The sequence below is a fragment of the Schistocerca piceifrons genome, chromosome 6, assembly GCF_021461385.2.
Source record: "Schistocerca piceifrons isolate TAMUIC-IGC-003096 chromosome 6, iqSchPice1.1, whole genome shotgun sequence".
Classification (NCBI taxonomy): domain Eukaryota; kingdom Metazoa; phylum Arthropoda; class Insecta; order Orthoptera; family Acrididae; genus Schistocerca; species Schistocerca piceifrons.
The window spans coordinates 292,770,725-292,784,361 of NC_060143.1; the positions used below are offsets into that span (position 1 = coordinate 292,770,725).

The 13,637-nt window shown below is 45.5% G+C and overlaps 1 protein-coding gene across 1 annotated transcript in view; it reads right to left on the reverse strand.

Annotated features, from left to right (window-relative positions):
* LOC124803278 overlaps window positions 1-13,637 on the reverse strand; it is a 304,062-nt gene that overhangs the window by 58,828 nt on the left and 231,597 nt on the right. Inside the window, exon 6 of the mRNA XM_047264461.1 lies at window positions 8,855-9,057. Within this exon, the coding sequence (XP_047120417.1) occupies window positions 8,855-9,057 (203 nt within the window). The remainder of the gene's footprint in view (window positions 1-8,854; window positions 9,058-13,637) is intronic.

The following is a 13,637-nucleotide window of genomic DNA, read 5'->3' on the forward strand; positions in this document are numbered from 1 at the left end:
ATAGACCCTGCATGTCAGCAGGGGACTGTTCAAGCTGATAGAGGCTCGGGTAATGGTGTGGGACGTGTGCAGTTGGAGTGAAATGGGACCCCTGATACATCTAGATACGACTCTGACAGGTGACATGTATGTAAGCATCCTGTCCGTTCACCTGCACCCATTCATGTCCATTGCGCTTCCGACGGACTTGGGCAATTCCAGACGTCCAGAATTGCTACAGAGTGGCTCCAGGAACACTCTTCTGAGTTTAAAGACTTCTGTTGGCTACCAAACTTCCCAGACTTGAAGATTATTAAGCATATTTGTGATGTCTTGCAACGTGCTGTTCAGAAGAGATCTCCACCCCCTCATACTCTTAGGGATCTATGGACAGCCCTGCAAGATTCATGGTGTCAATTCTCTCCAGCACTACTTCAGACATTAGTCGAGTCCATTACATGTCGTGTAGCAGCACTTCTGCGTACTCGCGGGAGCCCTACGCGATATTAGGCAGGTGTACCAGTTTCTTTGGATCTTCAGTGTGTGTGTGTGTGTGTGTGTGTGTGTGTGTGTGTGTGTGTGTGTGTACACCGATATATTCTTGTAGGTACATTCACTGATGTATTTGACTACTGTCTGCAAAATGCGTCGCGGATACAATTCGTACTAAAGAAGTAATGAACTAAAACGTCACGGTTCATACGGTAGTTTTATAGCATGAACAGGGTAACTGTAGTGAGTGATAAGCTTTTTCCTTCCATCGTTTTGTGGGGGTTGTCAGAGTGAAAAAGTTTCGTAATGGTTTGAAATGATATGTAAAGTTTGTTGCAAGTCACTAAATGCTCTCATTCTCAAGTACTGGATGAAAAAGGTGCGGGTATTTGCGTGTCGTCGGCTACAATGCTTCTTCGCCCCCCTCCCACCCCTATTCTCCCTTGTTCTCACCCCCACAACGATTCTTCCCAGACAGTGACTTGAGTACCAAGTTTTGTTGAAATCGATCCAGCAGTCATACCGGTACATGCATTCATATTTACGTCCATTCGTTTTTGTAATACATATGGGCCCTACGTGATGTGTACAATCGCCTCTACATTTACGTCCTTTTCCTTCTAATATGCAGATTCCAGCGTGACCTTGCTTTCGAGTGCTGGACGCCTGGTACGAGAGTGAGCCCTGTCACGCCGGGCTGTACGGTGCCTACCCGCTAACAAGGCGGCAGCCGCCCGCGATCACTATCTGCCCGAGGCGTCGTTGCATGCGCGGTCACGGACGCTGGCAACGAGTGGCTCCCCGTAACGACGACTTCTCTTATCTCACTCTGCCTCTACGCTGTGTGTCTTGTGCAGCTTTTCTGGAGAGGCCGTCTGACGTGCTCCAAGAACCACCGGGACGAGTCGATAAGGGGAATTGCTGACGCATTGTCGTTGCATCGGCTACAGACATAGCACAGTCTTTACGCACGACTGTTTATCATGAGGGCACACATAATGTCCGTCGAGAGATATCACAACCTATGGTAGTTTACAATTCATTATTTATTACTCACGTATACATTCGTGGGTATTCATCTGCACCCCCCTCCCCACCACTTAGTATCTTAGAGCAAATATCATTTCTATGTCGGCGACTTCTAGCTTCACCCAAGTAAATGTTCCACAAGTAGAATCAAGAACAGATACCAACGTGAGTAACTCCCAAGCAGATATCCTCAGTGTAGGTAATAACTTAAATCACTTAAGAAGGGAAGTCCTCCAGTTCAGATTGGGTGCCAGTTATGCTAAGACAACAGCTCCATACTTAGCAACCACATGCAACCGCTCGCTCGATGAAATATCCGGAAAGTGATAAGTAAATTTAAATAATGAAAAGTGTGAACTCATAAACACGAGTACTAAAAGGAATCCGCTAAATTTCGATTACATGATAAATCACATAATTCTAAATGCTGTGAATCCAACTAAATGCCGCGCGGGATTAGCCGAGCGGTCTGGGGCGCTGCAGTCGTGGACTGTGCGGCTGCTCCCTGCGGCGGTTCGAGTCCTCCCTCGGGCATGGGTGAGTGTGTTTGTCCTTAGGATAATTTAGGTTAAGTATTGCGTAAGCTTAGGGACTGACGACCTTAGCAGTCAAGTCCCATAAGATTTCACACACATTTGAACATCCAACTAAATAATTGGATATTACAAGTACAAGTAAGTTAAAACGATGACATAGACAATTTCGTGGGGAAAGCTAATCAAAGACTACGATTTATTGGCAGAACACTTAGAAGATGCAGCAGGTCTACTAAAGAGACTGCCTACAGTACGCTTGTCCTCTTCTGGAGCATTGCTGTGCGGTGTGAAGTCCACATCACATAGGATTGGCGGAGGATATCACAAAGATTCAAAGAAGGGCAGATCGTTTTGTATTATTGAGAAACAGGGGAGAGGAATGGAGCGAGGGAGGGAAGGGAGAGAGAAAGAGAGAAAGAGAGAGAGAGAGAGAGAGAGAGAGAGAGAGAGAGAGAGAGAGAGAGCGCTAATCTCATTGACATCGTACGCGAGTTGGGTTGGCAATCATTAAAATAAAGGCTTTTTTCGACAAGGCAGGATCTTTTAACGATATTTCAGTGACTAACTTTTTCCCCTGAATACGAAAACATTTTGTTGGCGCCCACTTATATAGGGAGGAATGACCATTGTAATAAAATAAGCTAAATCAGAACTCGCAAGAGAGGATGTAAGTGCTCGTTTTTCCCGGGCGCTCTTAGAGATTGGAATGATAGAGAAATAGTTTGAATGCGCTTCGATTAATCCTCTACCAGACAATTAACTGTGAATTTCAGAGTAGACATGCAGATGCAGATGCTGATGTCAGATCTGATGATATCAGTACTGTGATCGTGTAGGTGAATGATCTGGACGAGCGTAGTATTGATCTATCTTCAGTGTTAAGATGCGCACCAACCTGTAACTTAAAATAAAGGCTAAAATGTATCAAGTAATTTTAATGGAAATTAATTAGTTCTGAATTCTGTGACCAATTGCTTGCTATTCCCCTCGATATTATTCCAGTACCGTAGCCCAAGACAGTGAAGCTCTTGGGTGTAACTTTACACGAGCCCCTCAATTACGCAGAAACAACTGTCGGTACTTGCCTCTGCGCCTTTAAAAAGTTTAGGGGCATATTTCGACAGTGTGTGAAACGTATACTTGTGCAGTCACTCCTTATCGAACGTCAGCCCTGCGATGTAGTTCAACGTGGCACGAGTAGTGAGGAGACTAGACTTTAGAACTACCACGAAAGCTTGTATCTGCAACATCCGTTTATTTGACCGCGCCAGTGTTTCACCCCACCCCAGACAAGATACGTCACTACTATACACTGTCTCTCTTTCAGCGGGTCCTCAGTACCTTCCATCTGAGATAGTTCCTGTCATCTCATCATAATGGGAACACAAGATCTGAACTTTGCACATCCACGAAACAAAAACATTCGCAAACTCCTCTACTGCTGCCGTCGCCCTCTGGAACAAGCAACTCTCTTCTCTGCGCGCAGTTCAGATGCTCTGTTGCTTTCAAGAAGCTGAAATGCCTCCTCCTGTCATCCAAATAACGTTTCCCCAAAAACTGACATGCACTATCAATTTTCCTACGTCAAACAATACAGCTCACAGCTTCTCTGAGGTACCCTTCTATCTCTCATCACTCCTTAATGTCTTCATCCATTTTCATTAATTGTGTTTTGTCACACTCCTCTTTCTCTTTTTCTTCCACATTTCCTATCATATCCATTGCTGCTAGCGCTCGTAGATTAAATCTACCTTCTTATAATTTGTCTTTACTGCTGTACGTCTCATGAACAATCTATACTCGTCCAGAATGAGATTTTCACTCTGCAGCGGAGTGTGCGCTGATATGAAACTTCCTGGCAGATTAAAACTGTGTGCCCGACCGAGACTCGAACTCGGGACCTTTGCCTTTCGCGGGCAAGTGCTCTACCAACTGAGCTACCGAAGCACGACTCACGCCCGGTACTCACAGCTTTACTTCTGCCAGTACCTCGTCTCCTACCTTCCAAACTTTACAGAAGCTCTCCTGCGAACCTTGCAGAACTCATTCTGGAAACATCACCCAGGCTGTGGCTAAGCCATGTCTCCGCAATATCCTTTCTTTCAGGAGTGCTAGTTCTGCAAGGTTCGCAGGAGAGCTTCTGTAAAGTTTGGAAGGTAGGAGACGAGGTACTGGCAGAAGTAAAGCTGTGAGTACCGGGCGTGAGTCGTGCTTCGGTAGCTCAGTTGGTAGAGCACTAGCCCGCGAAAGGCAAAGGTCCCGAGTTCGAGTCTCGGTCGGGCACACAGTTTTAATCTGCCAGGAAGTTTCAATCTATACTCGTGTTTTTCTCCACTACATTAATTTGTAACTATTGTACGTGACTCAGCAAATGCTTGTTGTGAAATATGTAATGTAAGATACGCAGAATGCCTGGTTAGATATAAAGGGGAACCTGGTGGCTTTTTACCTGGCCACATTAAATAAATAAATTTTTAATGATAAGCCAACCATACATGGGGATGAAGCTGATGTGTTGCAGTGTATCAAGATGAATAGATCAGGAAATGTGCCTTGACGACTGAAGCCTATAATAAACTGATAGGATAGACGGCGGCACTGTGGGAAATCAGCACACGAGAGCAGGCGAAGGAGTTCTGCTACAGCAGAAGCAAAATAACACGTCGTGGACGGAGCAAGAAGGTCGTAAAAATCAGATTAGCGCAGTCAAAGAATGAGCACTCCTGCGGAAAAAAAGTGTACTAATATGAAACTAGGCCTTAATAAGAGCTGGAATTTCTCAGAATGTACGCTTGGAGCACTGCATTATTAAGATGTGGTGGTATAGGATGACGAGGTTCTCTGCAGAAATGGTGAAGAAAGGAAAGTATGGAACACACTAACATAAGAAGGAACAGGATGATAAGACATGTGATGAGACATCAGGGAACTTCCACGTTACTTGCGGGAACTGTACAGAGTAAGAACTATAGAGGAAAAAAAAAGATTGGAATATATCCGACAAATAATTGAGGACATGGGTTTCAAATGATACTTCGACATCAGGGAACTTCCACGTTACTTGCGGGAACTGTAAAGAGTAATAACTATAGAGGGGAAAAAACTGGAATATATCCAACAAATAATTGAAGACATAGGTTTCAAATGATACTTCGAGAAGTAGGAGCTGTGGTGAGCCTCATCAAATAAGTCAGAATAGTGCAACCTTTTTTTTTTTTAAGTCTCTACATACGGGGTGTTCATTTTAACTCAAGAGAATGAAATATATCGAAAACTACACATCGGATCAAAAAAAGTTACAATTCCAAATTGTTTGTCTCGGAGGGGCACATCCAATGATAGCGCACCCGACCCGCCACCCCACCCCGTGCGTGGGTGGTGGGGGCAACTTTGAAATCTTCAATGGGAACCACCGTTTCTTATTGCAGATTACGATTATATGGCAAAATCTACATACGTTTTGTCTGAATCATTTTCTTAGTTTCGCCACAGATGGCTCTGTAGTCGAAGGAGTAGAAATGGGAACATGCTACTCAGTGTTCCTTCAATATCCAATGACACGCCGGAACCCACCTCCATGCTGCGAGGGTAGCATAGGCCAGTATTTCACAGTTTTTAATTGGAAATCCAATTCGCAACGTTGTATTCCTCCGACATATCGAACAGGGGACTACTCGACGCGCCGCCGTGGCCGTATCATAAGAGGCAGTACACTGCGATCGGAGCTCACGTATCGTGCTGACGTAGAACAGACAGGAGCTCTAAACATTACAATACTTGCGCAGTGTTTATTGCCGGCATACCTACCTGTTATTTTGAGAAAAGGCGTGCAAGTGGACGTTGAATGTTGTAACAGCAGAAGAAAAAATTGACATGTTCCTGATTTATGGAGACTGTAGGAGAAGTGTTGCGGCTGCTATTATCTTGTATGCCGAGGGTTTTCCAGAGAAAGCTCGCTCTCGTTCGTTCCTTTGAACGTCGTGAACGCCTATACGTCTGATGGTAGTGTACAGACCGGTAAAAGTAAACGAAGCAAATGTATTACAGGAGAAATTAAAGAAATATCGGTACTAGCGGCAGTGCACCACAACCCACGGATAAGCGCCCAGATAATACACTTCAAGTCCGGTATGTCCGTAGGTAGTATTGTCACACCACTGCATCAAGGACTTCATTCCACTGATTTCCATAACCAGGTAGTGTTTTGTGAATGGGCACGTTAACTAATGCAAACAACCCCCATGTTCTTTGCTGAATTACTATTTTCCGATGAGTCTACATTCACAAAACGAGGTAGCATTAAGCGGCATAACATGCATTACTGGAGTGTAGACAATCCCCACTGGTTACGGCAAGGTGACCATCAACGTCCTTGATCGGTTAACGGATGGAGCGGCATTATGGGGAACCAACTCTTTGGTCCGTATTTTGTCGACGGCACGTCGAGTGGACCCAAGTGGCGAACGTCTTTGGAACAGGAACTGCCGGTACTACTGTAGGATGTTGCCCTGTACGTCCGACAGCTTATGTGGCTTCAGCATGACGGTTGCACAGCGCATTATGCACCTGAAGCAGGGAAGGTATTAGACTGTCTTTACACTGGTCGGCGGATCGGCAGAGATGTCCCTATTAATTGGCCTGCTAGGTCGCCGGGTTTCTTTCTCTGGGGATATTTAAAACATAAAATGTACCAGCAAGTGCCAACAGGCCATGAAGAGATGGTCGACCGCATCAGAAATGCCTGTGCTGACATTCCCGCAGATACGTTTCTATCTGGTGTACAGTCATTTGGAAAGCGGATCACTAAGTGTACTGAAGTTGGCAGTACTAAGTTTGAACACGCACACTAATTGGAAAAGAATAGCGTTCGCCTCGGGCCACAGACACAGCGGCGCAACGAATACTCTCCTGTTCGATACGATGGAGGGATACAACTTTGAGAATGGTGTTTCCACGCGCCATTGGATATCGAAGGGTCATTGAGTAGCGTGTTGTAAATTACGATTGTGTACCCATTTCTGTTCCTCCGATTACAGAGCCGACTGTGGCGTAACGAAGAAAATGCTTTAGACAAATTGTATATAGATTTTGCCTTCGAATCGTAATCTGCAATAAAAAATGGTGGAGCTTACTGAACATTTTAAAGCTGCTCCCTGCCATCCAAGTATGGGGTGGGGCGCAGGGGGGAGGGGGGGCGTGTGTGTTATCGTTGGATGTCCCCCTCCGAGGCAAAAAATTTGGAATTATAACTTTTTTGATCCGATGTGTAGTTTTTGAGATGTTTGAATGTCTTCAGTTAAAATGAACACCCTGTATATAAAGCGTGTGTGCATGTGTGTGTGTATGTCTGGACCTCCTCCAAAACAACTGTATCGAATTCAACCAAATTTGGCGCAAAAATAGTTGTTGTTGTCTTCAGTCCTGGTTTGATGCAGCTCTCCATACTACTCTATCCTGTGCAAGCTTCTTCATCTCCCAGTACCTACTGCAGTCTACATCCTTCTGAATCTGCTTAGCGTATTCATCTCTTGGTCTCCCTCTACGATTTTTACCCTCCACGCTGCCGTCCAGTACTAAATTGGTGATCCCTTGATGCCTCATAACATGTCCTACCAACCGATCCCTTCTTCTGGTCAAGTTGTGCCACAAACTCCTCTTCTCCCCAATTCTATTTAATACCTCCTCATTTGTTATGTGATCTACCCATCTAATCTTCAGCATTCTTCTGTAGCATCACATTTCGAAAGCTTCTATTTTCTTGTCCAAACTATTTATCGTCCATGTTTCACTTCCATACATAGCTAGCAGTAAAGCTGCATGCCCTCGGGAAAAATTACGGCTGTAGTTTGCCCTTGCTTTCAGCCGTTCGCAGTACCAGCACAGCAAGGCCGTTTTGGTTAGTGTTGTAAGGCCAGATCAGTCAATCATCCAGACTGTTGCCCCTGCAACTACTTAAAAGGCTGCTGCCCCTCTTCAGGAACCACACGTTTGTCTGGTCTCTCAACAGATACCCCTCCGTTGTGGTTACACCTACAGTACGGCCATCTGTATCGGTGAGGCACACAAGCCTCCCCACCAACGGCAAGGTCCATGGTTCATGGGGGTAGGGCAAAAATAGTAGGCTTATCGAATATTAGCAGTGTAGGGTTTATAACCTCCTAGACCCAATAATAGTGGAGATATGAGCAAAAATGTGTTCTCCATCCACGTGCAAAGACTGCTCAACGTAACAGGTAGATTGCGTGAGAATAATATCGGCCTGCCTTCCGCCTTAACTTGAAATGCAGCCTACACGTCAAGAGCAATAAACGGTTTATCAGCCCCCAATGTGTAGGCCGCCGTGCACGACACGTGTGGTGTGTGGAAGCAGCAACAGCCTCTCTTATCGATCTACTTTGCAAGCGCTATATGCGCAGATGGGCACGGCTGAGCAGAGAGATGGGGAGAGGAGATGTACTGTGTAGTTAGTCAATGGAAGGATCAGGTGGACCGAGAAAAGGGGGAGGAAAATATGGACACAGGGAAAGAGCTGGTGGACGAAGGGGATGGAGAAGATTGAGAGACAAAGTGGAAAGGAGGAGATGTAGAGTTGACAGGATGAGGGCAGAGAGATAGGAGGACAGAGAGCGAGGAGGAGGAAACGTCCGCGATACATGTGTCAAACGCGCGTGCGGGCGAAGCTGCGGGAAAAAGACTATCAAATAAATAAAAAAGAAATCCGTCACAGACGTCGATTTACAACATGTTCGTTCTTCGATTGGGATGGGTACAATGGATGAATAGGCCTCGCCATTGTGAGCAGTGTGCAGGTGACTCACCGAGCGAGGTGTCGTAGGCGTGCAGGTACTCGGAGGTCATGAACTGCGACACGAGCGACGACTTGCCGACGCCGGCGGCGCCCAGCATGACGACGCGCAGCGGGGCGGGAGGCGACGCCGCGCTCGACTCGCGGCTCGACGCCAGCGACGCCGTGGCGCTGGTGCGCGCAGAGCCGCAGTGCTGCGCAGTCAGGTGCTCCGTGCTGCAACACGACGAGCCGCCCGTCAGCGCGCTGCCTCTCCCTGCGTAACTACTGCAACCCACACGGGGTCGGTTCACGTCAGCGAAATATTATTTTATACCCTTCCCCCTGTCACGCTCATACATCTGACGCGCCAGCTGCGCCACCTTTCAGACATCTGTTGCCTTTCCTTTTAAAATAACTACTACACAGACATACCTCTGTATCAAAAATTAAAATCAGAATCTTATCCAGTGTACATTATTAAAAGAAACAGCTCATTTCCACTTAAGGTAATTCGTGACATCTTCAAAATCTTTTCGTGAAAGCAGAAAGAACTTGACCTGTTGTGTTGTCCCACCTTCAATAAAAATTTTCTAGCTACTGAACTGGGTGGAAGGAAGCAACAGATACAATTTCTGTAATTTTTTATTTTAATAGCGGATCTCTGTAATTCTATAATTTACAAAGTATATCACTTTCCATCGTAAAAAGTACTACGGTGTGCTGATTTTTTTGGTGAAATCTCGTAAAGCTTTTCAAAAAAGTCCAAACGTTGTTAAGACTGTAAATCTTTATTATCCGTGTCCACATATTTGCAGCCGTCTGCCGCTAGAGGCATCCGAATTGTAGCGTTTAACATGTTGGTGTGTAGCGTCACTATGTCGACGGGTCCACACACGGAGCCACCCTCTTCTTCGCCATGACAGTGCCAAACTACGTCCGAGCGCTGCGATATCTGCAACAGTCCGACCCATCGGGTGCTCTGTCGTCCTCCATACAGTCCTGACTTCGCTCCATTCGATTTTCATCTGTTTCCAAAACTTAAAGAATAACTTCGAGAACTTCTCTCTGATAATGATGAAGCGGTAGAAGCAAAGGTGAGATTGTGCCTCCGCCAACCGAGTCATTCTACAGTGATGGTACCCCAAACTGGTCTTTCGTTGCAGGAAATGTGTTTCCAGGGTGACTATGCTCAGAAAGAAATATGTAGATATGAAGAATAAAGATGCAGAATGTCGATAACGTCTATTTTATTTATAAAGCTTTCAGAGTTTTCACATAAAAAAATTCTGAGGTATCGCGTTTCAACACGCCCTTGTAGGTCTTCCTTTCTTTTAAAGTGCTACCGCACGGGTGTACGCAGGAATTTATACGGGGTGACGGGTAAGACTCTAAAATTGCCATTTTTTATACAAACGAGTTGGTCGGCTTCGAGACGTCGTGCTTCAAGTTCTAAAGTTTATAGGCGACACCAGAAAATTATTATAATTCACAGAATTGTTCGTTATCCAATCACTTCTAGAAGTGTATTAGAATTTTGTTATGAAAGAAAACCATATACTAGAGATTCCGGGGAGGGGGGAGGGGGGACAGGTGGCAAGCGCCCCCTCTTGTCCCCCTCCCACCACCACCCCTCGCCGATACTTAAGGACTGCCGTATTCGAAATCACTTCGTTGCGGATATCCCATCCTTTTCGTGCTGTGTGACTCTCCGCTGTTCTACCACTGCCACTTTGCGTGTGACCTCTTTCAGCGCTGGTGCACGGTTAATACTGTTTCCTCCCACGGTGTAAGTGAAAATAAGAGCCGGCCAAATACGTGTAGCTTGGATCGCCGGACAAGAAAAGAATTACCGTGGGCGCCCGGAAGAGGCCGTGCTGCGCTATAGCCTATAGGTGCTCTTTGTCGGCGTTGCGCTAGCCAAAGGTCGCGGGGCGGTCTTTGATCTTTGCGAGCCGACCTGCTCGCAGTCGGCGCGCCTGCCGACCTTCACACATTGTGATCTATTCGAGACTGCTGCGCGCAGTACGGCCACCGATGCGGCGACGAGGCGGCGAATTCAGCGCCGCCATTCGTACGCCCCCGCTGACGCAAGCCGTCAGTCAACGCCTCTGAGCTGCTGGCTCCACAGACATATTTCAGGTCTTCTGACAACGATTTATTCTCCCTCAAAGGACGCTCAACCAACACTCGCGCGTGGGGAAAGAAACACTCTTATTTTTCAGCCACAATGTACGTTTAAAGTTAGACGAATTTCATAGCCAATTATGCTGCTCATTCTTTTCCATTCGACAAGTGAAACGCGTTTAGTCCAACCAGCGTAACACTTTCTGCAGCGCTAATTTGTATTGCTAAGTAAAATTGGTATGGTCGAATCTGTGGCTCAGCGCTGTCCTTTTTTTTTTTTTTTTTTAGAGAAAATATAACTGGGGTTCTGGGGTTATGTTTCCTGTTTTCAAATGTGACACTTCTACAAAAACTGCCGCTTACGTTCAACAACGATATGATTCCTTCGAAGTCAAAAGAAACATACTACTAGGGTTGAACGATAAGTAATAGCTTCATGGACAAGATGACAATGATACAAACCTTAGAATTTCCTCTTTAATAACATACTCCGATCAGATAATAGTTCAAGAAAATGGAGATAATCTTCAGAGCGAAATTTTTCGTCTTGATTTGTTGGGTTGTAGAGAAAACGTGACTATCTGCTCTAATAAAACAAAAGTTATGACATTTAAGAGAAAATCGCCTACAACATCGAAAATCATAGTAAATAATACAATAACGAAACCCATGGCTGTGACATAGCACTAGACTTCGACAGTGAAACCTATAATAGGATCCTCAGAATTCTCCGCAGTGTTACAGGTTGCACCGGAGAAGGTAACTTCAGAAATGAATGCGTTATAAATGAATTACAAATCAGTTACACGCCCATGAAAATAGACCTATACAGAAACACATGGCGGGAACATGTGAATACAATGCCTGGAAACATACTTCCAAAACAAATTCTTGATGTGTACTACAACGTAATGTGAAAATACAGACACTGTACAAACACACGTATTGTAACTATCAATACTGATCCATGCATCGACGGGAATCATGAAATGTGCGAGCGTAAGTGTTGCGGACTCCGTGACGTGTGGGTCGGTCCTGGAGGCCGAAGTCGTTAAGGCGACCGCTCGCGATAAGCGCGAAATCTGGGTTCGAGTCCCGTTCCGACACAGATTTCCGTGTGTCGCAAACAACTGACATTAATTCAAATTTGGAAAATGCGAATCCGTTTCGTAATAAAAAATTACATTTACACGCCATAAACGTTAAAAGGTTTCTTCTACTACAGAGTCCGCCCCTGGTAGCTGAGTGGTCAGCGCGACGGAATGTCATGCCTAACGACCCGGGGTCGATTCCCGGCTCGGTTGGAGATTTTCTCCGCTCAGGGACTGGGTTTTGTGCTGTCCTTATCATCATCATTTGATCCCCATCGGCACACCAGTCGCTGAAGTGGCGTCAACTCGAAAGACTTGCACCAGGCGAACGGTCTACCCGGAGGGAGGCCCTAGACACACGGCATTTCCATTTTGACTAAAGAGTAAATTTTCAAAAGTGATGCAACTAATTAACTGTACAAAAGTTGCAGTAACAATCTCACATCACAGAACTGCAGTCGAGGTATGACTTGTAACTTAGTACATGTGTCTGCTGCCCTGTATATGCTTTCAGTTTATATTATCATCATCCGTCGTACGGCTTCTGACAGGAGTAAATACGAGGATGCGCTGAGAAATAATGCCTACGAATGTTTTTGAAAACTCTGAACGCTTTTTAAATAAAACAAACGTTATTAACATTCTCCCTCTTTATTCTTCATGGTCACCCTAGTGACGAACACATTTCCCCCAACGAGAGAACAGTTTTTTGATACCATCGCTGTACAATGTTGGTCTCGGTTGACGGAGCCACTACCTCACTTCTGCTCACACCGCTTCATCACTATCAAAGTTAATTCCTCGAAGGTCTTCTATGAGTTTTGGAAACAGACGAAAATAGGATGGGGACCAAGTCGATACAGTGCGGTGGGTTTTAAGAAAATAAATGCCGACAGGCGTAATTTTGCTAATTACTTCATTTGACTATCACTTTCGGCGCCTCACTGGCGTGGATGATTGATGACAGCGAAGTCAAGGCGTCAGATTATTGAAGATATCGCAGCAGACGTGTGTGGTCTGGCATTTTCATGGTCAGAGAGAGAATGCTCCATGAGTGGAAGAACTTTTCGAATTGGAAACTCTATTATAGCGCGTTGATTCTCGCGCATCGACATATTACGTTACACGCGGGCATATTACGCGCTACAATTCGGATCCATCTAGCAGCAGAGGGCTGCAAGTTTGTAGACATGAGGAATAAAACTGTAGTTTTAGTCAGAAACCCTAAAATTCAGAGGCAATACTGGCTACCTATAGCCAGTTAATATTCCTTCCCCCGTTCGTGTTACACGACGAGTTGAGCGGTTTTATTACAAAACAGAGCCCCATACGCTGAATCGAAGGGGAACTCTCTCGCCTGGTGGCTGAAAACAGTTAGGACGCATTCATGCGTGAAGTGCCGCAATGGCCAAACACGAGTTGCACTGCTCTCCTTCTAGCGCTCGGCAATATTTCCTTTTTTTTTTTTTTTAATAAAGCACGATTTCCGTTTTAACGTTGTCGAGGTTCGTGAGGACCTGCGAAAAATTTCGCTGTATTGCTGCTGTGTGAAGCGCAGCGCAGTAACAGAAAAAAAGCGAGAGTATATTAAGCCTGCGC